We start from the raw sequence: 24,926 nt of genomic DNA, 5'->3' as shown, positions 1-24,926 counted from the left end.
GGTTGACGCACACCCTGGACTCCCAAGATTGCGGGAAGGGTGTTTCCAGTTACCCCAACCCTGCCCTTGGGTACCCTGCAAGAATCTGCTGCAGGAGAGGGACTGTAAGCAACAACATGGGAGGGGTGTTTCTAAGATCAAGGTGAAATGGATCCAGCAGTGCTCGTCTTTTTTAAAAAATTGTTTTTATTAAAGATTTTCTTGAATTACAAAAGTACATACAGTGTCTCTGTTTACCATTCATAGAATCTTTTCTATAGATCTGTTGTATCCGATGTGAGACACTAATATTATAGACAATATAAGGTTGGGGAAGAAGTGAGGGAGTGAGAAGGGGGGTAGTAAATTTTTATTCTTTTACATAGGGTATGTGCAAGGGTTTTGTGTCAGCACCACGTGGCTAGGTTCTCTTTCTATTCATTTACATTGGTACCTCGGGTTACATACGCTTCAGGTTACAAACTCCGCTAACCCAGAAATATTACCTCGGGTTAAGAACTTTGCTTCAGGATGAGAACAGAAATTGTGCTCCGGCGGCACGGCAGCAGCAGGGGGCCCCATTAGCTAAAGTGGTACTTCAGGTTAAGAACAGTTTCAGGTTAAGAGCAGACCTCCGGAACGAATTAAGTTCTTAACCCGAGGTACCACTGTATTAGTTTTCACTGGTGGTGAGAGAGGTTGGGGGGGGCCAGTGCCTGATTGACTAACTTCAGTTGGCTGCAGCGAATTTTGTTTGTGTGTGTGGGGGGGGTGTTGTTAGGTCAAGTTAGCCATATCAATTTGTATGCTGTATGTTTGTTTGTTTTTTGTCTCATTGGGCTGTGTATGTAATGAAGGGGCACCACACTGGGATCAAGGTGTCCTCATTTGTTTGTCCCCATGCTAGTTTCAGATTGTTGGTTAGCTGTTCTAGTAGGGCTGTTTCCCATATGGTTTGCTACCAGTGGTCCATGTTCACTCCTGACAGGTCCCTCCAGTGTCTAGTTATGATGTTCCTGGCTGCTGAGAGTAGGCGGTTTATGAGTGTTCATTTTTTTTCCATAGGCAGACAAACAACAATAATTGTTCCTCCCCAACAAAAATACATACAAGAAAGAATAATAATATTAGTACCCCGTGTGGCTTCCCTCCTCCAATACTCGTCATCCCTTAAACTTTAAATTCTTATTTACATTGCATCTTATACATCTCGTCTTTAATGTTCTGAATGTATCAGTTTTTCCTAGGTCAACTTTACAAACTTAATCTAAACATACCAACATGTTTTCCTTAGACCAGTGTTTACTCATATACTCTTCAAAACTTATGAGGGTTCTTATGTTGATGCCATAGCAGGTTCCCTTGGAGCTGTCCAAGGTCCTGTATCGTCTTTGCTTGTGACTCAGCACGGCCAGCTTCTCCTGTGAGCATCCAGCATCCACAGAACTATATTGGAGAGTGGCTTGTTCTAATGATATGCCCAACACCTTTGTTATATAGTTTCTGTCATAGGCTGAAGACCCACCTCTATACCCAGGACTTTGACACGAGAGAAAAGGGAGAGGGAGGGAGAGGACCCACCCTATTCTAATTTGTTTCAAACTGTTTTTAATATTGGATTTTTAAATTGCTTTGGCCTGCCCTGGGACCTTATGGTGAAGGGCAAGTCATAAATCAATGGGTTGTGGTGGTGCTGGTGGCGCTCTGTTTGGGGGGCACCTAAGAAACATGGACTGTGTTGTTTTAAATTAGATGGTGGTGCTGCGGGAAGTGGAAACAAAACACAAACAAAAAGCCCCCATTCGGCAAAATATATGTTGAGTAATTCTTAATTATTTGCTGTGAGGTTTTGTTTGTGTTCTGTCAGTTTCCTCCTTGTTTTACCTCCTTCGGCCCAGGTGGTGGTATTGTTGTGAAATTTCTTCCCCATCTGTGAACAAAGGTTCACAGAGGAAAATAAACATATGTGTGCACAATGACAAAATGAAAATGCAACTACAGAATTAAAACAGGACACACAAGATGTAACAACAAAGGTAAAATGAAACATTTTAATTTTGCTCAGTAACAAAATTAAAATACAATGACAGTGTGAAAACAGAATGCTCAAGCTAAGAAGAGCAGAGGAAATTTAAAAACCATGAAAAATCAAGTGGAATAAAAAATAAAAATGGGCCTAGCAGTTGTTGGATGGTGGTAGAACTTTAAAACTACAAGGATTGCAGCAAGCATTTTTGAGGGGGGTATTAACCCCTTCCTCCCATGCTGTAGTCCTGACCAAAATAGCTCCCCTGAAGCTACTGTTTGCACTGAAGAGAGTTGTGTGTATTCCCACCTTCCCCTCTTAAGAGGAAGAATTTTCATTAGGACTACAGCAGGGCAGCCAAGTCTTAACTGCTTCCTTTCCACCTACTGCAATCCCAATAGTTAAATTTGCTCACCCAGCAGGCGCTACTTAATTTTTAAAACAACAAGAACAACAATTGTGCATGCTAAATGCAAAATATGCATTAAATGTCATGGTTGGCTTTGTCACGAGCTGTGCAGAGCTGTTGAGTTTGCGCTTGGCTTGGCAGGCTCTGATGCAGGAGGAGGAAGAGGAGGAAGGCACAAAGGAGGGGGCTGAATTGGTGAGAACTGGGACTGGAGGATGGAGGGAGCTCCCCTTTCTGCACTGACTTCAGTTGCTTTGGAAGGGGGAGCAGGGACCTTACTGTGGAGCAGGGAGCCTCTGTGGAGAGCTTGGAGTAGCCAAGGGGTGTGTGTGTGTGTGTGTGTGTGTGTGTGTGTCAGGGGTAGAACTGGATGCGGCAGTGACTGTACAGGAGCCTGAACAGGAGGGTGCAGTCTTGTTGCCTTGAACCAGGTGCCACATTTGCAGATAGGAACAGAGACACCCGTCCTGACAGAGCGCGTGCTTGCGATTCTTCATTTAGTTCACAAACTTTGCCAACTGCTGGGAGCCAGAAGCTGGGAGAGGGCTGCTGTTGCTCTCAGGACCTGCTTTGGGGCTTCCCATTGGGGCTTCTGGTTGGCCATGGGGAGAACAGGGTGCTGGATTAGATGGGCCTTTGACCTGGCCAAGGCTCTCCTGGTGTTCTTACAATAGAGGATGCAGCCACTAGGACTTTTAAGTTTAGAGAAAGGCAAATAACAGGCGATATGATAGAGGTTTATAAAATTATGCATGACATGGAGAAAATATATAGAAAAAGGTCTTTCTCTCCCTCTCATCACACTAGAACTCGTGGACATCCACTGAGGCTGCATGTTGCAAGATTCAGGGCAGATAAAAGAAAGGACTTCACACAGCACATAGTTAAGTGGCCCTCGCAATGAGCTGGCAGAGCTATTTATATGCAACGCTGCTCCTGCGTGGGGACAGCCAGCTCCGAACTTCAAAGGCCGTTAGCCTTTGGAACTCACTCCTGCAGGAGGCAGTGATGGCCACCAACCTAGATAACTTGGAAAAGAGGATCGGGTATATTCATGGAGGAAAAGGCTACCAATGGCTACTAGCTACTATAGCTATACTCTGTCTCCATGTTCAGACGCATTAATGCTTCTGACTACCAGTTGCTAGAAGCCATACAAAGATGCGGGTGGCGCACAAGGATCCGGGTGACGCTGTGGACTAAACCACTGAGCCTCTTGGGCTTGCCAATCAGAAGGTCGGCGGTTTGAATCCCTGCGATGGGGTGAGCTCCCGTTGCTTGGTCCCAGCTCCTGCCAACCTAGCAGTTCGAAAGCACGCCAAAAAATGCAAGTAGATAAATAGGTACTGCTCTGGCGGGAAGGTAAATGCCGTTTCCTTGCACTGCTCTGGTTTCACTAGAAGCGGCTTAGTCATGCTGGCCACATGACCCGGAAAAACTCTGCGGACAAACGCCGGCTCCCTCGGCCTGTAAAGCGAAATGAGCACCAGAATCCCAGAGTCATCTGTGACTGGACTTAACTGTCAGGGGTCCTATACCTTTATCTTTAGAAGACACAGGAGGGGAGAGGGCTCTTGTACTCTAAAAACAGGATGCTGGACTAGATGGGCCATTGGCCAGATCCAGCGGGCTTGTCTGATGTTCTTATAATATGGGCAGGCAGTTGGCACATCCAGACTTCACAGGGCACACGGAGTGATTAAGGCATTGGAGCTATCTTGAATGGAGTGTACGGCATGTGGGTTCCTGGCGCCCCTTGTCACAGCAGACTTTTTTAAAGGAGCTTCTCCGTTTCCTTCCTGCCACTCCCATTCCCAGGCTGTTCTCTCTCCCGCCCCGGGAAATGGCGTGCAAATGGCCTTTTGAGGGTTGAGACTCCGCGTTAGCAATTTTGGGAGTAATGAGTAATGTAATGAGAAATCGTGTCTCTTAATTTCCCGCACAGTAAGAGTCAAGAGGGAGGGTCACGGCCCCCGGCGCAAGAGAGTGCGCTGCCTCGCTGGCTGAGGCGGCTGCCGTCCTCCGCGTGAGGTTTATGAGCGGTTAACAGGAGTTCGGCAGGCGTGTTGCTAATGGCCTTTGAAGTTCGGAGCCGGCTGTCCCTGCGCAGGAGCGGCGCTGCATATAAATAGCTCTGCCAGCTCATTGCGAGGGCCACTTTAATATTTCACTGCTCGAATACGATTTGCGAGCAGAGAGAAAGAGAGCGTTGGGAGGGATCACGGAATGAGATGAGGAATGCAGGACCCAGATGGAGAGACAGGGCTTTGTGGCGATGAGAGGCTGGGCTCTTGCATGGAAGAGAGAAATGTGGCCCACCTGGCACATCGTCCTCCGGCAGGCACCTTGCGTGGCACAGCTGCTTGTGGAACTGTTCTACACACTGAGGAGCGTGTGCGATTTCTCTTGCAGGTGGGGCTGTCTGGGTGGCGTCTCCTGGGTCTGCTCCTGTGCCTTGAAAGCCAGCACTGCTGGGGGGGAGGGACCTGTGTCCCTGCAGAAGGACATAAGAACCTGCTGGATCAGGCCAGTCAACCACCTAGTGCAGCATCCTGTTCTTGCAGCAGCCAACAAGATGTCCCAAGGGGAAGCCTGAAAACAGGATTTGAGCGCAAGAGCCCTCTCCTCTCCTGTGACTTCATGCAACTGGTATTCAGAAGCACTGCTGCCTCCAAATGTGGAGGCAGAGCTAGCAGCCCTTGCTAGCCTTCGCCACAAATTAATTTTCTTTTCAAACAATCTAGGTTGGTGGCCATCACTGTCTTCTGCAGGAGGGAGTTGCATAGTGTAGCCGCACTGCGTTAAGCACTTTCTTTTATCTGTCCTGAATCTTCCAACATTCAACTTCGTTGGATGTCCACAAGTTCTAGTGTTAACCTGTGAGGGAGAAAAACCTTTTCTCTGTCAGCTCTCTCCATGCCATGGCCCAAGATGATCATGGGAGCTGTAGTCCAAAAACATCCGCAGGGCTGTCCTTGCAGTGTCATGTACTGGTTAAAGGAGAGATCAACCTGATACTCACTGGGTCATTCCTTCTCTTTCTACCTCAGCCATCCAACCTCAGAGGGTTGTTGTAAGAATCACAGGTGGAAGGGGACGGACTGCAGGAGCATAGTGGGGCGGAGAATGAACATATGGTTTGCTCTGCTCTACTGGAGGAAAAGATGGGTGAAAATGTCGTAAATAAATGAATAGATCCAAAATCTGCATTAAGGCCCTTATTGGAAAGTCTGTGCAGAATGAATTATAGAAATGGAGCACATTTGCATGGATTGTGTATAGCACAAGCACTCTGTTAGCTTTCAAGGTTCAAGTTTTCAAAAATCATGAAAATGCTTTTTTTAAAAAGCCCCCCCCCCCCCCAAGCTTGAGAGCTGGGGGTGGGGGCAAAATATAGAGAAAGGCACCAGGGAATCAACCAAGTAACATCTAAGTACCATAGGCAGACTACACTAAAGGGACGGATGTGATAAGAACAACGGCTTAAAAGATTTATCCAGGCAAGTCAGTGTGGTGTAGCAGTTAGAGTGCTAGGACCTGGGAGACCAGGGTTTGAATCCCCACTCAACTCCCTGGGTGACCTTGGGCCCGTCTCCCTAATTCTCAGCCTACCCTGCCTCACAGGGTTGTGGGGATTAAATGGGGGTGGAAATGCCACCTACAGCAACTTGGAGGAAAGTTGGGATACGTATGTAATAATAATTTAAAAATGGATTCTCCACCAAAGAATATGGAATCCCAAAACAGGTTTAAATTGTGCAAAATGAATAGATTTGCATGATGTGCTCTCATTTTACACACTTCTATTGTTGCATAATTCTGGGAAATAGGTATAGGGAGGGCCAAGGCGCCACACAAGGCACTGATGCGCCTTTGCACTCTGACTCCCCTCTGGCAGCTGAGATGTCAGCAGGTTTAAAGCATGTTTCTGCCAGCAATGAAGGGCTGGAAACTTGCTATTTAAAACAGCAGCGAAAGCTTGCCCACAGTCACATTTTGTTGTCCCCTGCACTCCTGCAGAATCGCAGCAGAAATGCAGCGCTGAAGGTAGGGATGGGCTGAGCAATGAATTCTATCCCATTTCACAGTCTTGCTAGTCTTCAGCCATAAATCCGTTCTGCTCTGTTCTGTGCAGCTTTTCTGAAAGAGCACACAGAAAATCTGCATTTAAACTGTACATATTCTTTTTTTTTTTAACATTACATAACCCTTTCTAAATGTGAAACAGCAAGCTTTTTTGTTCTTCTTGTCCAAAAAATGCACCATTTTATGCATCTTGTGCAAAATGCAAGGGGACACGGGTGGTGCTGTGGGTTAAACCACAGAGCCTAGGACTTGCCGATCAGAAGGTTGGCAGTTCAAATCCCCGCGACGGGGTGATCTCCCGTTGCTCGGTTCCTGCTCCTGCCAACCTAGCAGTTCAAAAACACGTCAAAGTGCAAGCAGATAAATAGGTACAAATAGGCGGGAAGGTAAACGGCGTTTCCGTGCACTGTTCTGGTTCGCCAGAAGCGGCTTCGTCATGCTAGCCACATGACCCGGAAGCTGTACGCTGGCTCCCTCGGCCAATAAAGTGAGATGAGCGCCACAACCCCAGAGTCGGCCACGACTGGAGCTAATGGTCAGGGGTCCCTTTACCTTTACCTTACAAAACGCATATTTTGGGCGTTTGCTTTCTCACATTGCGAAATCCAGAGGAAGCGCGTCATGTGACTGGGAGCTGCCTTTTGATCCTGGAGCAAGCTCAGGAGCGACAGATGGAGTTGGTCCTCTGAAAAGCGGACCAAACCGATTCTTCCCCCACCCCTTTGGTGTGCATGGGTGTGAATGCCACTTTTCTGAGGTTGCTCATCTTTGTGCCAGCACAAGCATCCTTTGCTGCCCCTCACCAGGCGGGCTCAGGCTTCGTTGCCCTGGTGTTGCTGGGGTCCAGGTGTGGAGGCGAGATGTTCGTGTGAACCCGCTGCCCCCCCCTGCCTTCTGCTGGCGAGAAGAGAGACCTTGCTCCTCACCTCACCCCTAGTTGCCCTCCTGCGCTTCCGCCTTCTTGCAAGTATGAACACGTCTTGTCGGATTTTCATTACCCCTCCGTTTCCCTTCTTCCTCCAGCTGTGCACTTGGAATGACTCCATCTGCTCTTTCTAATTCTCCGACAGTGGCTAGAAGGGAGAAAAGGAAGGAAAGATAGGATGGGAATAATGGAAAGGAAGGAGCTTCTAGCTAATCTCTCTCCTAAACAATGAAGGTTTGCTCAATCTTCTGCACTTCCTGCCAAGGTGATGGGAAGCGCAAGATAGTGGGATACAGTCGTTGCAATAAGACTGGGAGAGACCCAGGTTCAGATTACCGTATTTTTCGCTCTATAACACGCACCAGACCATAACATGCACGTAGTTTTTAGAGGAGGAAAACCAGAAAAAAAATATTCTAAACGAAACAGTGGATGTATGATTTTTGTGGTTCATGCTGTGGCCACAGACATGTGATCTGACAGTGAGTTTGGAGTAGCCCAATGCAAAAATCCTGAGGATCCATGTGGATCCATGCTTTGTAACCACGTTTTTGCACCACTGCGGCCCCAGGCAACAGTGGGTGCGTGATTTTTTTGGTGCAAGATGTAGCCATGGACATGCTATGTGATCTGATGGTGAATTTGGGGTGACCCAGTGCAAAAATCCTGAGGATCCATGTGGATCTGTGCTTTGTAACCACGTTTTAAGTGGGGAGGGAAGGAAAAGCACTCAAGGGACAAGGAGCACGCGCAGGGTGTGTGGAGAAGGATGCTGCTAATAATGCAGAAGAGGGGTTTAAGGGGAGAAGAAGCACGCGTGGGGTGGGTGGAGAAGGATGCTGCTAATAATGAAGAAGAGGGGTATAAGGGGAGAAGGCTCCTCTCCTCTCCCGCTTTGCTCCTTTAAAGCAAGCAGGCTCTCTGTCCCTCTCTCCTCCCCACTCAGCGGCCCTTCTCCGTTTCAAAGCGAGCCACGGAGGAGGGAAGGAAGGGGAACCATGGATCCTCTGCTCACGACTGCAGCAGATCCCCCCCGCCACCCGTAGGCATTCGCTCCATAAGACGCACAGACATTTCCCCTTACTTTCTAGGAGGAAAAAAGTGAGTGTTATGGTGCAAAAAATACGGTATCTTCTGTTAAGGCTTGGGGAAGGGCAAGCATGTCAGAGAATGCCAGCGTACAAATCTATACTACAACCACATTTTGAATCTGTGTACAGTTCTGGTTGCATCCCCTGCAAAAGGATATTTCGGAGTTGGGAAAGGGCAACCAAAACAATTGAGGGGTGGAGTGGCTCCCCTATGAGGAAAGGTCACAGCATTTGGGACTTTATTTAGTTCAGAGAAAAGGCGAGTAAGAGGCGACATGATAGAAGTTTTATACAATGCATGTCATGGAGTGAGTAGATAGAGAGGAGTGTTCCCCTTCTCTCATAACACTGAAACATGCGGGCATCCAATGAAGTTGAACATCAGAAGATTCGGGACAGAGAAAGGAGAGAACTTCTTTATGCAGCAAATAAACTATGGAACTCCCTGCCACAGGAGGCAGGAATGGCCACCAGCTTGGATGCTCTGAAAGAGGATTAGACAGATTCATGGAGGAGAGGGCTATCGATGGGTACTAGCCACCAGGGCTGTGTTCTGCCTCCATGGTCAGGCAGAAATGCTTCTGATTACCAGTTGCTGGAGGTGAGAATGGTCAAATCCTGCTTGCAGGTTTCCCAAAGAGGCACCTGGTTAGCCGCCATGAGAACTTGATGCTGGACTAGATGAGCCATAGGCCTGATCGAGCAGGGCTCTTACGTTTTCTTGCAGGGCAGACCAGGCCAGCTGACTTTGGGAAATTGTTGTCTCAGCAAAGGCATAGTCTTCTGCAGCCTTAAAATGCCAGCAGGACTTGACCTTCCAGAAGCCATGCCTTCAGGCTTGGACAACATAGAAGAAGGTGCTGAGGACTTCCCCTCTTGAGTGGGGTGGCTGGGACATAATCGGAATCAGAGTCCTCCTCAGACTGGCACGGATCCTGAAGCAGGGGCCTGACACCAATCCCCCCTTGTAGGTGGGCTTGGCCAGTCGCTGTCTCTCAATCTAACCTCTCTCTTGGGGTTCTTGTTAGTATAAACTGGGGAGCAGGAAATCACATATGACACACTGAGATCCTTGGATGACAGGTGGTGTATTAAAATGAGTTGGCGAGGCTCATTTGACAACGAGAAGCTGAGTCTTTAGTATCAATGGCCCAATCCAGTGGAACTCCCTGCCATTAGAGATTCTGCAGGCACCTTCTGTGTCAACTTTTAAATGCCGGCTAAAAACTTTTCTATTTCGCCAGGCCTGTGCAAGGCAGTTCAGAATACTTCCACGGTGGTAATTAATGCTTGTTTTAACCTTTTTAATATGGTATTATGGTTTTATGGCTTTTAACAGCTATCATATATTTTTTGTGACACAGTGGCATAAAATATTTTTATACATAAAAAGATAGTAGCAAAAATAATGATAATAATTATTAACTGGCCCAGACAGGCAGAGACTGCAGTTCTTTTCCACGAGGTTGGGAAATGTCTTGTTTGGCTCCTTAGCAGGAGGCTTTTCAGACCTGCTTGGATTTGACATGAGAGCTCCCAGGAAGTGATTGTTCAGGTTGGGGTTCAGCTATAGGCTCCAAGGGAAATGAAACGCAAAGAGGGAAACACACAGCTTTGGCGGGGGGGGGGAGGTTTTGATCTGGAGTTTGATGTTAGCACAACCCACAGCAGCCCTAAATGCCAACAGAACAGCTGGAGATTGGGCTATTTCCGCCCTTCATCGTATTGATCCCTGTTCATGACACAGCTGGCCTTTATGCTTTCCTGTTCCTCTGTGATTAGTTTGCTTCTTACTTTAGAATTTATAGCTGATTTGTCGTGTCTTATTCTACGCCATTGCATTGTGATTAGCTGCCTTTGAGCACAACTTGATGGAGAGGCAGGTTTTTGCAAAAAAAAGAAATGTGACTTTCCATTAGTGACCATTTTTTTAAAGTCAGGGATGGCCAATTAGCACTTGTTTTAAAGAAAATTGGGGAGTCCCCAACTGTGTGTATATGTGGGGGGCTCATTTTGAATTCTAAGCAACCACCATGGGCACTGCAAAACACCCATTTCACAGAAGAAAGCTGGTGATGCTCAGAACCATCGCCCCCCCCCCCCCAATTAGGAAGGAAACACCTGCACTTCCTTCCCACAAAACAAAACACAGACAAAAAAAAGCAAGCAGCACCCTCTCCCCCAAAGAAGGAACACCCACCATCACCAAATAGCCCAATACTCAATGTGGTATAGTAGCTAGAGCATCGAACTAGGCCCTGGGAGACCAGGGTTCAAATCTTGACTCGGGCATGAAGTTCAATGGGTGACCTTGGGCCAGTCGCTGCCTCTCAGCCTAACCTACCTCACATGGTTGTTCAATGAGGAGGTGGAATGACCTTGAGCTCTTTGGAGAAAAAGAAACAAGCAGGTACCACCAGACAATGCAGTCTGGTTTATCAGACCCGGGCAGCTGATATTATCCTGGACGCGTCCTCTGAGGTGGACCAGATTGGAAGGAGCTCTTTGTTTTAATGGAGGTCGGAGGTCAGCCGCCCTTAAAACTCTGTGGAAAGGTTGTACTTTATTACCCGTTCAACGTGTGTTAGTTCAGGGGGAATACAGTAATGCTATAATTTTTGGAGAGGGCTCAGCTGTCATAGGCCATATCAGGCCAGAATCAGTTATTCAGAACTCAAAGTATGAGTCAGACAATTGATGCCAATCCAGATTCATATTCCCACAAAACTGGAGGCTGTGTGTTGAATATTGAGCACATTTAGATTAATGCAATGTCCTTTCGGATACATATTTGACCCTTCTTCCTGCTAATGGAACAATCTGTTTGTTTGTTTTTTAAATAGACACCTGTCTCTAAGCTTTCAGGCATTCAAGCATATTTTAGTATCTGGATTAGTTTATATAGTTCATATACAGTTTGAATAGCACATATGCAGAGTAAGGGCAGTAGCTCAGTGCTAAGGCATCTGCCTTGCACACAAAACCTTCCAAGTCCAATCTCAGCCAAGTAGGACTGGCAAAGACCCCTGTCTGAAGCCATTGAGAAGCTGCTGCCAATCAGTGTAGGCGATACTGAAGTAGATGCACCACTCATCAGGCAGTTTCCTGTGTTCCTTTGTGCTGTTAAGTGTGTGTTGAAACTTGAATATGCTTCCTGCAGCCCTGTCCTGTTGCAGGGAGTCAGTGGCCAACCACAGTGGGCAGGGACACTGCAATACCTGGGTGTTAGGCACAAGGATTCACACTGGGGGCTGTCACGCAAACCAGGGACCTTGCAGTGTGTAACTGAGGATGTGGTCCAGCCAGAGTTTGAAATTAGCAGGGTGCCAGGGACATTTTTCACCTAAAAATTCTCCATTTGCGAGCACCTCAAGAAAGTCTGGGTGCCATTTTTTGCACCTGGCTGACACTCAAGGATTACTGAAATTTATGTGCTTTGAAGCCTCGAAGTATATGTTAAGGATAGACAACACATTAAGGAGTTTATTGTTAAACTCTGCAGAGTGTTTTGATAACTGAAGTACGGTACCAATATTTTTATTGCAAACACCAAATTAAACATGTATTAACAATTTCTGCTAAAAATGTGATATTAACAATTTGTCACTTATGTTAATTTCGTATTAGTTCATGCTTATCAAAATAATGAAGAAAAAGTGTTGCTGACACCCCCACCCACCCCAGTAGTGACTAGACATTCTGTTTTGGCGCCCACAACCCAGGTCCTAGAAGCCATTCTGTCCCAGTTTCTAACACTGGGTCCAGCCTCTCCTCTAGTAGGGAGTCTCTGGTAACTTATTCAGTTTGAGGACCAGGCACCTGGTTGGCCACTGTGAGAACAGGATGCTGGACTAGATGGGCCACTGGTCTGATCCAGCAAGCTCTTCTTGTGTTCTTATATTCTTAGGCCACCATTCTCTGGCTCAGAGGATGTCCCCCCTGCACTATCCCAGCTTCCACAGGCTAACAGAAGCCAAAGGCTACAAAATAAGGTGAGGAACTATTCAGTACCCAACCCGTTCCTCCAGGACGGCAGAGCCTCCCATACTCCAGAAAATTTTAGGAGCAGTGGAGGCCCTTGCACTGAGAATCTTCATTGCTCAGTTTGATGCTCCTGCACTGACTCTTGATGGAAGGCAAGGATTTTGGGTACACCCAGAGCAAGTGCAGCAGGAAATCTGTTCTCCTTGGCAGCTGTTCTTGCACATATGATAGCTATTCTCTCACCTTTTGCAATTTTCATGCTTCAGAGTATGGTCTGGGGGTGCTGCTGCTGTTCTTTGTTTGACCAGTGTCGCCTCCAATCTCTTTGATTGCACATGATGTATCCCTGTGAGAGGTGCTCTCCATGTGGCAAGCATCTCTGGTGGCCTCCTTAGCTCACGAAAGTGGGGATTTCTGACTCTAGACTGTCTGATTCAAGATGTTGTTAGACTCCCGGATGCTGGCATCACAATCTTTCAGAAGTTGTCCTCCAATGCCAAACTCTGACAAGCAAGCCAAGCTTTTCATTAGATGGCAGAAAAACAACTTCACCCTTTAAGTCAAGGATGGGGAATCTCAGACCTTGGAGCCAACTGTGGCACCCACGCCTCTCTGTCTGGCCCTTGGGAGTCTTCCCAGGCTGTGCCCTGTCCCCAGGCCCCCTCCTTAAGAACATAAAGAGAGCCTGATGGATCAGGCCAGAGGCCAACCAGATGCCTGTGGGAAACTCACAAGCAGAATTTGAGCACAACTGCAACTCTCCCCTCCTGTGGTTTCCAGCAACTGGCACTCAGAAGCATTACTGGCCATTGTAACTAATAGCTGTTGATAGCCTTCTCTGCCATCAATTTGTCCAGCCCGCTTTTAAAACCATCCCAGTTGGTGGCCATCGCTGCCTCCTGCTGGAGCGAGTTCCGTAGTTGAACTATGTGCCGCATGGATAATCCTTCCTTGTATCTGTCCTGAACCTTCCAATATTCTGCTTTGTTGGATGCGCAAGAGTTCTAGCATTATGAGAGAGGGAGATAAACGTTTCTGTATCCACCTTGGGCAAGATATGTCTATAAAATTATGCACGTCATGGAGGAAGTGGAGTTTACGTCCCTTTCCCATTTTTCTATCTCCTTGTTACTGCAGACCCAGGGGACTCCGTGGTGACCTTTGACACTCACCCTGAGTGTGTATGTGTGTGTACTTGGTTCCTTCCACCCATTTCAGCCTTGCAATAACCCTGTTGAATAGATTAGGCTGAGAAAGTGTGACTGGATCAAAATCGGCTCATGATCTTCAGGGCTGAGCAAGGTTCGAACCCACATCTCTATCTACTAGGCTGGGATTTCTCTCTAGTGCCTCTCCTACTGCTTCTCATCCTGCCTCATCCTCCCTGCTCCTCTGCCTCCTTTCCTAAGTTGAGTCATCTTGAACTTCTCAGATTTCAGTGCATTAGGAAGAATGGTTTAGTTGCCCTTCTCAGTACTCCTTAGTTTTGGGAGCTAATAAAAACTGCAAACAGCTTTGGGTGCGTGGGCACACCAGGGATTTATGGAGTGGTATTAAGTTATTTTTTCTCCCTGTATAATCCTCTGTATCCCCTAGCTGAGAGTTCCTGGCTTCTACGGCAGGCATGGCACATTGCACCCCTGGGCGGCTGCTGCTGCTTCTGCTTCACAGCTCCACTGCAGGGGTTTGGTTTTTTTGTCTGGGGTGCAAAGAGTCACAGTGTGGCTGCAAATAGTTTCTTTCTCAGATTGTCCACAACGGTAGTGATGGAATGTGGGAAGCGATGCAGGAGTATTTCCGTTCCTGACTTTTGGCTGCTGCTGTGGTGCTAGGAAGACCTTTCCGACAGTAAGCACTGTTGCATGGTGGAATGGACTCCCCCGGAATCTGGTGGGCTCTCCTTCACTGGAAGTTTTTAAAAGAGAAATTTCATAGCCGTCTGTCAGGGATGCTGGAGCTGCGATTCCTGCATTGCAGAGGGTTGGATTGGATGGCCATTGGGGATCCCTTTCAAATCGACATGGTGTTATGTAATCTCATCTTCTGGGGAGAGATGGGGTGGTTCTTGTTTGCCTGCTATTTGATGATTTGTAAAGTGTGTGTTTGTGGGGGGGGGGGGGCTGAAACAGCCTTTGCCAACTTGGTGCCTTTCAGAGTTGTTTTGGACTACAACTCCCATCAGCCATCATCCTGTTCTCACAGTGGCTAGCCTGATGCCTCTGTGTAGGACAGAAGCCCACCAGCACTTTCCCAGCTTGTGCATCCCAGCAAACAGATTTCTGAGGCATCCTGCTTCCGACCCGATATAGCCTTATCCTCCATGTATTTGTGTTACCCCCTGTTTTTTAAGCTGTCCAAGTTTATGGCCATCACTGCCTCATGCAGGCACAAGTCGCACAATTTGTGCTCGATGAAGAAGCCCTTTCTTTTGTCTGTCCTGAACCTTCCAAAGTTCAGATGGGACTAGTATTACGTCTGAGGCAGGAAAACCTATCTCTCTCTCTGCATACCATGGATAATTTTATACAGTTATCTTTCTCACACTCATACCCTATATTTCACATCTTTTTTCTAGACTAAAATGGCCCCACGTGTTGCAACCTTTCCTGCTCCATCTCCTCGGACCATTTTGGTCAGCCTTTTTCAGCATCTCCACAATATCCATTTTGAGGTGTGGTGACCAGAACTGTGCCTAGGATTCAAAGTGCGTTCACACTATAGAGTTGTGTACCTTGGGATAAGAACTTAATTCGTTCAGGAGGTCCGTTCTTAACCTGAAACTGTTCCTAACTTGAGGAGCCACTTTAGCTAATGGGGCCTCCCGCTGCTGCTGCGCCGCCGGAGCACAATTTCTGTTCTCATCCTGAAGCAAAGTTCTTAACCCGAGGTACTATTTCTGGGTTAGCGGAGTCTGTAACCTGAAGCGTCTGTAACCCGAGGTACCACTGTAATGGCATTATTATCTTGGCAGTTTTTAATTCTGATCTGCTTCCTAATGATCCCTTCATTCACTGTGTTTATAGGTATTGCACTCTGAGTCGGCATCTTCTTCCAACTAGCTTTCAAACCTGATAGCTTTCAGGCCACCAGCCAGGTGAAAACGATTGAGGAGGGGCTTGTCCACACAAAGGGCTTGTCCACACTTCCACTTGTCCTGTGCCTTGAAACCGCTGAGCGGTTTTCCACTTGACCCACACTTTCTAGGCATGGGTCTGAGCGGTTTCCCCCTTGCCCTGCTCCTTTCCCAGGGAGAACCTGCTCTTTAGTGCTAAATCGGAACAAACATCAATCCAGAGAAAACCCAAATTGCCATTTGCTCTGATTGAGCACTGAAGAGCAGTTTTCTCCAGAGGGAACCAGTGGAACCAGAGGAAGTGTGGATAAGCCCTCAGTCATGGTTTACTGAACCTTGTCATGGCGCAATGTGTGAATTTTAATGGTTGTTGTTTCATTGTGTTTTTAATCTTTTGTTGGGAGCCGCCCAGAGGGGCTGGGGCAACCCAGTCAGATGGGCAGCATATGTAGTTGTTATCAGGGCAATGAGAGAGGGAGAGAGGGAGCTCATAGCAGAGCAGGGCTTGGAGCCTGGGTCTCCGCAGCCAGAATCCAGTGTATCCCCGAGGCACTTGATGGTGGCAGTAAATAAGAATATTTAAAACTTCCTCAAGCCGTGAACAGCCACACTGCCTGCCTGTTTCATATAATTAACACACACTCTCTCTCTGCTTGAGATTAATCTGAAAAGGTCAGGGACATGTCAGCGCTCACAATAGATGTTCCGATTGGCTGCTTTGATGAGAGGAGCCCATCCTTGAGGGAGGCACCCCAGCGAGCAAATGTGCCCACCCACACTGCAGGACCTGCTCTCTCCCTTTCAGTCTCCTCCATCTAGCTCTGCCGAAGAGCCTTGAACCAAGGGCAGAAGCAAGTGGCAGCGTGATGCGAGAGGGTGTGAGAGAGACTGAAAAGCTTCTGCTACATCACGCCTGTCTTGGTAGCAGTTTGCCTGTGCCTCCTGCTTTTCACAAACAGCTCCTTTTTATAGCTGCACTCTTTTCTCTCAATAGGCGCCAAAAGATCATGGTGCCTGCCAGTCACATGATGCTTGTACATGTGGAGGTAGCCAATGTGGTGCCCTGCAGATGCTGATGGCGTTAGAGAACTTGACAAAGTTTGGCTTCTGGAGTAAGGATCGTGACCTTTGCTCTGGTCACCGGTTAAAGTGTGTCTGTAGCAAAGGATGGGGGTTGAAGCTGGCATCTCTTTGCTCCGTGTTCTGTTCTAGCCGCAAGAGCAAAGTTCTGCAAAAAATGTCCTAACATGCATAACCTCAGGCTGCCAGTAAAAGCACAATAACTGCCAGCTAGACAAACAGATTTTAAAAGGGCAAGCCTGTTTTATGAAATCCTTGCAACTTCTGTGATTTTCCATTATAGTTGACAAAGGGACTCAAATGTTTGTTGTGCGTCAACTTCTGTGTAAATATTTTTCACTTTGTACAATGCTCAGAGCACCTATGGCACAGGTGAGTAAGGTGACTCTGCTCATCTGCATATCAGAAAAATAAAGCAATGCCGCTGGTGTACCAGCAATGGCAGGGATATGCCTTGTTTCTCCAAAGCTTGGTTTGTTCCTCCTGTGTTCTCGTCACATGCCTTTGTAGCTTAGCAAGCAGCTAGCGTGGGCTGGCCAAACAAAGCATGGTTAAGGAAGGCTGCTCATATCATCAAGCCATAATTAAAACAAACCAAGGCCTGTAAGCCAATAACGAAACCTTGGCTTCAGATTGTGGCTTCAGATTGCAGCAAGCAAACCCCATATTTAAGCCATTGGGCACAATTTGGAGCATCAGACGAACCATTGCTTTCATATACCACGCTTTAGTGTTATGTCCGTGTCAGGCTATCGAGAGGGATTCTGATCCTGAACAGGGAAGTTCTGCTGTTGCCACTACCCAGCCCTTTTGTGGTAAGGGAAGTGATGGGGGAAATGTATCAGAAATTGTGGGATAATAACTGTTGAGTGTCACGTTGTATAACCTCCCTGCAAACGGAATCAGAATGCAAATGTTGTCTGGATTCCTCACTGTGAATGCTCAATAAAGAGGCCGTCTGGGAGCAATCAAAGGCATGCTTGGAGTAATGGCTGGGAATTTGTGTCCCTTCTCGTTTAAGAGCAGCCCTGCTGGGTCAGAGCAATGTGGGTGCATCCAGTCCAGTATCTCATTTTCCACCACAGTGAGCACCCAGAAACCTCCAGGAGACCCAGAAGCAGTATGTAATGAAGACGGCAGCCCATCCCTCTTCTGCTCCCCCATCTGGCACTCAGAACTCGGCTGCCTCACCAAGGCCATGTTTAGTAGCTGCAGCTGAAATGAGAGCTTCCTCAGTGGAGCCCAACAAATCTGTGTCATGAACTCTTAAGGGGAGCTTCATGTGTAATTTTTTTGCTAAAAAAAGGGGGCTCCTGTACCAAATTAGCCATAGGCTGCATTGTGTAAATTAAGCCAATAGAGCCGATTTGCATATGTTTGCTTCTGTTAGTTATGGAGTCCAAATGGCTGTGCTGGCTGCGGCTGATGGGAGTAGCAGTCCACAAATCCGGAGCTCATTAGGTTCGCCAAGGTTGATTTCTTGGATTCTTCAAAGCTGGAGCCTTGCTGGGCCTCATCCTGCTGCGGCTCTGGAGCTGGTATTCCGCACACCCTGGGGTGGTGGTGGGGGAGCATCGCACAACAGCATCATTTGTTTCTGTGTGGAATGTGATGTGCAGCCATTATGGCTTCTTAATGGACATTGTTGTCGGGAGGCCAGCAACAATTATCGATCCTCAGTGACTGAGAAGATGCATAATTAAAGCCAGGTTTAATTGGGAAGTCTTTCTGATGTTGCTTGAGGGATGGACTTATAGTTGGATTGAACCAGCAGTGGTCTTACATTACTTGAGTATCTTTGCTGTGCAGAAACCTGATCTTAAGTACACCCTCAGACAAATGGTAAAAACTTCTCTGCCTGGGAACAGACCATCTCAGGAAGCTCTTTCTTCCATACAAACAAGCCCAGCAGCTTGGCTCCACTTCTGGGGCTCAGCTCTGGGCTCCCCACCCACCTCCACTGTCATAAATGTAGGTTATTGAGGCAAGGACTTTTCAGCTGTGATCCCCAATATCCGGAACAACTTCACCTTTACTGCTGCATAAATTCTAACAGTCTCTTTCAATCAGAATTGTTGCTGCTTTCTTTCATTGTTCACTGATTTCTGTTTTGGACTGTAAGCTACCTTGAGTAGAACGGTGGGTGACAAATTTTGAAGAGCAGCAGCAGCAACAACAACAACAAACCCTGGTTAAGACAGGAGAGTTTGGAGACTTTGTGAGAAAGGTGCACTGTGGATATTTGTGTTCGATTTTTATTTTGTTTAATAGTGCGATTTATTACCTACCCTTCACCCAGGGGGAGTTATGCAATATAAAAATACAAGTAAACCTACAATGGAATTGAAATTAAACATAAGCAGCAGCAAAGCAATATGATACAGCCAAGAGAGCGAATTGATTAAAACCCTCACCTTACCTCACCCTTTCATAAGCCTGAGCAAAAATGTGCATCTTGACCAGCCTAAGAAATTTTTGCAGCATTGGTTAAACCTTGGACGGGAGCACATTCCGCAGCTTAGGGCCTCCGTGTTGGGTTCCGATCCAGTGCTGGAACCCCCAGGGAAGGCAGCAGAGCTGGTTGTAAGGCTGGCCATAAGAACTTAAGAAGAGCCTGGAGTCAGTCTTTCAGGTATTCGGGGTCTTTAAACACTAACATGAGCACCTTGAATTGGGCCTGGAAACAAACTGGCAACCAGTGCAGCTCTTTTAACACAAGGATTCTATGAGATCTAAACGGAACCCCAGCTAGCAATTTAGCTGTTACATTTTTGATCAGTTGAAGTTTCCAAGTTGTCTTCAAGGGCAGCCCCACAAGATGTGGATTGCAGTAATATTTTTACCAGCTTGGGCTAATTCTTCAACTGCAGCCCTAAGCTAGATCTCACCTCAGGGAAACATGCGTCCGTTAACAGCCATGCTGGACTGCTGTGATGCGCTGTATATGGGGCTGCCCTAAAAGGCTGCCCTGAAGCTTCAGTTGCTACAAAGTGGTGCTGCAGGAATTTGCTTAGGAGCTCCTCTGCCCCCCACTGGCTCAGAAGGGTCGACCGCTAGCAATCCCTGCTGTTTGGCCCATTTTCTGACGACGCAGCCACTGCTTTAATAGCAGCAATGAAACGGCAAGCAGATTTTTTAAAAAGATCATCAGATAAATGCTTTGGTGGTGGGACCGAAGGAGGGAAGGAATTGTGGGCCTGTCCTTAAAATCAGGCCCACAATTCCTTCCCTCCTTCAGTGTGCATGTAAAGGTATGCACAGAGAATCCCAGAACCCTGTATCCCAACTCCTCTTTGCAAACTCCAGGGCACCATCTGGAGGTTGCCCATGAATGCACACTGGCTGGCTGCCCTCCCTCTTGGCTGCCGGCGACAGGCAGTTCCATTTGCCAAAGACAGATTGAGGCCACTTGGTGAGCGGAGGAATGCACTCTTTCAGGACGCAAGGAGGATGGTTACGGGTTCAGAAGAGGGCCCAGGGAGTTGGGACATCTGGATGATATTTCTGGATGCCTGCCCCCTGTCAGGAAAGGAGACTGGGGGTGGGGGTGGGAAAAACACTCGATTTTGCAGTGCACACAAAACTTGAATCTTTCACTGTCCCTGCATGCCCTTGAGAACATAAGAATATGGCAAGAGTCTGCTGGATCGGGCCAGTGGCCCAAGACCTGTGAACATGAGCCCTCTCCCCTCCTGTTGTTTCCAGCAACTGGCATTCAGAAGCGTTACTGGCTTGGACCATGGATGTGGAGCATAGCCCTCGAGGCTATTATGTCATGTGACAAAGACACATGAGGGCAGAAGCAGCAAAGCAGGCTGGGAAGTGCTGGGCCTGCACAATCATTTGGGCCTACTAAAGTTACTCAGGCCTAACTGCTGAGTCACTCTGACATGTGACTTAGCAGCCATTTTCTCTGTGTGTTCTACGTAAGATTTCAGTCAGAGTCGGTCTGTCTCAGTTGTGAGCAGAGTCAGTATGTAATCTCAGTCAAACTGTTTGGAACCATGATGTTTATGAAGAAGTTTATTTTAACTCAGTAAAGCTCTTATTCTTTAAAACTCTGAATTATTAATTTACGCTGTGCGTTATATTAGTCATCAATAGCCATCTCCTTCACAGAGAATTGGAGGTGGGAGACCCCCAACAAGGGGCAGACTAACATCCAGTCAGCACAGCACATTTGGTTAGGGTGGGCACCAAGGGAGTTATGTTTTGTTTTGTTTTGTTTTGTTTTGTTTTGTAAGGTGAACTCAGTCATAAAGGACTTTAAAAAAAAAAATCCCCAGACTAAAGAAACTAAAACTTAACTAAATTTATATATTTTTTATTAAGAACTAAACTTTGAAAATGTAAACTTAAGAAATGAGACACAGAATAGCAAATGATTGCTCAGGTGATATAACCAGACATATACAAAGCTACAGTCAATTTTCACGATCTTTTATCTTTCAACGGATAATGGGTTAACTCAAATTGACCAAAACAGATTAAGGTTTCTTCATCTTCGAGTGTGCTGGAGAATTAGTCGGCGCTCAGCGGGTGTTATGGACTTAAATTCCTCAATAGCATCATTGTGATTAACCAATGAAGCCAATTCTTGTTCAATGTACAGAATCACAAACGCAGGGGAAAGGGGGAGGGGATGACAAGACAAGCAAATAAGGAAAAGAGGAGAGGTAAAAGAGGCCAAAACTAACAAAACAACCACAACGAGACTGATCAAGAAGCCAAAACAGGGTATTTTCCCTGCAGAGAAAAAGACTAGTGCCAAGCTGACCAGAGACAGGGCAGATCTGGAGGGTCGAGGGTGGAATGGCTTCTCCTTCCTCCTTGATTGTGCACCACAAAAACAGGCTCTCAGCCCCACAGATATCTCTTCACAAAAGGTGATGAAAGGAGCTCTTCCAAAGGCAGAGCCATGAGACAGAGGCAGATGCAAAAAGGACTGTCCTGAAAGAGAGTGTGGTGTAGTGGTTAGACCTGGGAGACCCGGTTTCTAGTCTCACTTGGCCATGGGGCTCGCTGAGGGACCTCTGACCAGTCACCTCCTCTCAGCCTAGCCGACTTCACAGGGGTTGTTGCAAGGATAAAATGGAGGGTACTATGTACACTGCCTCGAGCTCTTTGGAGGATATAAGTGACATACATGTGGAGGGAAAACTTAAACACGTTACAGAGTTCCCAAAAATAGACCAGAGGCAATCGTACTTCATCCAGCAGAGCTTTTACTTGTGCTGAAGGCAAATGAGCATAATGGTCACCAAATCCATTACAATCAGAATTAGCACAGTTCATAAGAAATCCAGTTGCAGCAGACTTATTTGCTTTCAGCACAAGTAAAAACTCTGCTGGATGAAATATTGCCTCTGGAACTCTGCTGAACTCTGCAACGTGTTTAAGTTTTTCCTCCACACGTATGACAATAAGGTGGGGTATAAATGCAATAAGTAAACAAATAAATAGAAATGCAATAAGTAAATAAATATCTGCACAAGACACAAAATGCCTAAGGAATTACGCCAAGCTTCACACACATTCTCTGACTCTCTCCTTCCCTTCCTTTTCAGTGTGGACCTCGTCCATGCCCAAATCCACATCTCTGAGGGGAAGAGCCTTCCTGACCTGGGCCTCAAACAGGACAATGTGCGGATCAATGGATGCGCCATCCAGTGCCGAGTGACGACCGAGGACCCTTCCCGTGGGTTCCAGCCTGACACTGGCCGAATTGAGGTAGGATGAGCTCCTGCTGCTGGCTTCCATACCCCCCCCCCCAAAATCCTTCTGCTTCCAATATTTTTGGCCCCTGGCCCAAAAACCATTTCCTATGATCTATGGGATGGTTCTCTCCTACCACCCACTGGGTTGTAACTGGGTGGGTTCCTGGTTTGTGTAGGCTTGTATGCTGTCTGGGGAAGCTGGGATATCAGTAAGTCTGTTTGAAGAAGTATCTCTGCGATGTCCTGTTTACGCTGGAAATCTTAAATGGAAATGCAAGCAGGAATCTGCTTGAGTGTAAATCATCAAAAAAAGGAGGGTTAGAAAATCAAGACAAACATCCCTAAAGATCCACATTGACAGTAAAGAAGAAACAGAACAGAACTGTCTTGCCTGCTTACCAGCTTCAATCCGGTGGACACATTTTTCCATGGTCATTGTCAGCACTGATCTGTAGCTGTAGAACAGCCTTCACCAACCTTTGCCGTAGCCATGCTTGTTGGGCTGATGGCAGTTTTAGTCTGAAACACCTGCAGCATGCGAGGTCCGTGAATCCTGGTCTAGATATTATATGATCATATTGTGTGTATGTGTGTTATACCTAACAAGAGACGTGGGTGATGCTGTGATCTAAACCACTGAGCCTCTTGGGCTTGCTGATCAGAAGGTTGGTGGTTCGAATTCGCACAATGGGGTGAGCTCCTGTTGCTCTTTCCCCAGCTTCTGCCAACCTTGCAGTTTGAAGGCATACCATCTCAAGTAGATAAATAGGTACTGCTGCGACGGGAAGGTAAACGGCATTTTCTGTGTGCTCTGGTTTCCATCACGGTGTTCCATTGTGCCAGAAGCGGTTTAGTCATGCTGGCCACATGACCTGGAAAGCTGACTGTGGACAAACTCCAGCTCCCCAGAGACTTCTCCCAGATCAGCAGGCTGTTCTGCCATTTTCCTTTCCACTTTCTTGCTTTCACTTGTTTGCCTGCCATTGAAGTGCATCATTCCACGGTTGTTGTGTATCTGTGTGTGTCATGAACAGCAGTATTGGAGGGAAATAGCATTTAGTACCTCAATAGATTATAGCAGTCAAGCTCCTCTCTTTCCTGCATACGTGAAGTTGGACTGAAACAGGATTTTCTGGAGACTGGGCCTATCACTGAATGTGGGCATCCCACTTTTTCTCTTATGGTCTCCCTGTAAGACCAAGTAAATGATGATGTCAAAACATTGCAGATTTCCCCACCTCCCACTACATTTCATTGGCTACCATTTGCATGTGTGCGTTGAACTCATGACACAATGAATCACTGGCTCCATCTGTTTTTGTTTGTTTGTTTTGTTTTGTTTTGTGTTTGTCTACTTGACCATAGTGGGACGTGGGTGGCGCTGTGGTCTAAACCACAGAGCCTTGCCGATCAGAAGGTCGGCGGTTCGAATCCCCGCAACGGGGTGGGCTCCCGTTGCTCGGTCCCTACATCTGCCAACCTAGCAGTTTGAAAGCACGTCAAAGTGCAAGTAGATAAATAGGTACCCCTCTGGCGGGAAGGTAAACAGCGTTTCCGTGCGCTGCTCTGGTTCGCCAGAAGCGGCTTAGTCATGCTGGCCACATGACCCGGAAGCTGTATGCCGGCTCCCTCGGCCAGTAAAGTGAGATGAGCACCGCTACTCCAGAGTCGTCCACAACTGGACCTAATGGTCAGGGGTCCCTTTACCTTTTACTTGACCATAAGTGGGTAAAGAGATAAACTGGTATCTATTGATAGATCTCCAGGTGATTTGCAGAAGGGTTTTTGTTTTCCTGCTTCCTGGTTATTTAAAAACGTGACACCAAAATGACTTTTCATCCAACCTAAACTTGATAGCTAATCCAGAGTGGACGTTTGTGTGAGGGGATGGTGAACTCAGTTTCAGTTTTGCTGCTGAAAAACAATTTCCCGGTCTCGGAATGGGCTCTTCTTTAATTCTATCCGCACTTTTTTCACTCCTGGCTCTGTTTGGTATATATTGGAGTTCCAGTTAAAAGCAAAGTACCGTATTTTTTGCTCTATAAGACTCACTTTTTCCCTCCTAAAAAGTAAGGGGAAATGTGTGTGCGTCTTATGGAGCGAATGCAGGCTGCGCAGCTATCCCAGAAGCCAGAACAGCAAGAGGGATTGCTGTTTTCACTGCGCAGCGATCCCTCTTGCTGTTCTGGCTTCTGAGACTCAGAATATTTTTTTTTCTTGTTTTCCTCCTCCAAAAACTAGGTGCGTCTTGTGGTCTGGTGCGTCTTATAGAGCGAAAAATACGGTATATCTGATAAGCCTGCCCAGCCCTGCACTAGATGCTATCATGGAAAAAAAATTCCAGAGAAGTAGCCATTTTAGTTTGTTGGCGGTAAAAACAACAAAGAGCCTACAGCACCTTAAAGACTAACAGACGTTATACTGTATTAAAGATTATGCCATTATACAATCAACTCAGGATTGCACTTCATGCATCTGATGAAGCGGATTCAATCATTGGAGAAGGGGTGAAGTGTTGTGAGATTGGAGACTGGCAAATGTCCCAGTGGGTAACGA

At 47.0% G+C, this 24,926-nt stretch overlaps 1 protein-coding gene across 10 annotated transcripts in view; it reads left to right on the top strand.

Annotated features, from left to right (window-relative positions):
* The window catches only part of PC (pyruvate carboxylase), a 265,178-nt gene that overhangs the window by 110,540 nt on the left and 129,712 nt on the right, over positions 1–24,926 (top strand). For all 10 annotated transcript variants that reach the window (XM_080984200.1, XM_080984194.1, XM_080984196.1 and 7 more), the window contains one exon: positions 22,221–22,383. In XM_080984200.1, coding sequence (XP_080840326.1) covers positions 22,221–22,383 — 163 coding nt within the window. The remainder of the gene's footprint in view (positions 1–22,220; positions 22,384–24,926) is intronic.

The sequence above is a fragment of the Podarcis pityusensis genome (assembly GCF_964106645.2).
Source record: "Podarcis pityusensis genome assembly, chromosome: 16".
In the NCBI taxonomy this organism is placed as follows: domain Eukaryota; kingdom Metazoa; phylum Chordata; class Lepidosauria; order Squamata; family Lacertidae; genus Podarcis; species Podarcis pityusensis.
Note: the sequence above shows the minus strand (reverse complement) of the source record. Positions and strands in the feature narration are given on the sequence as shown.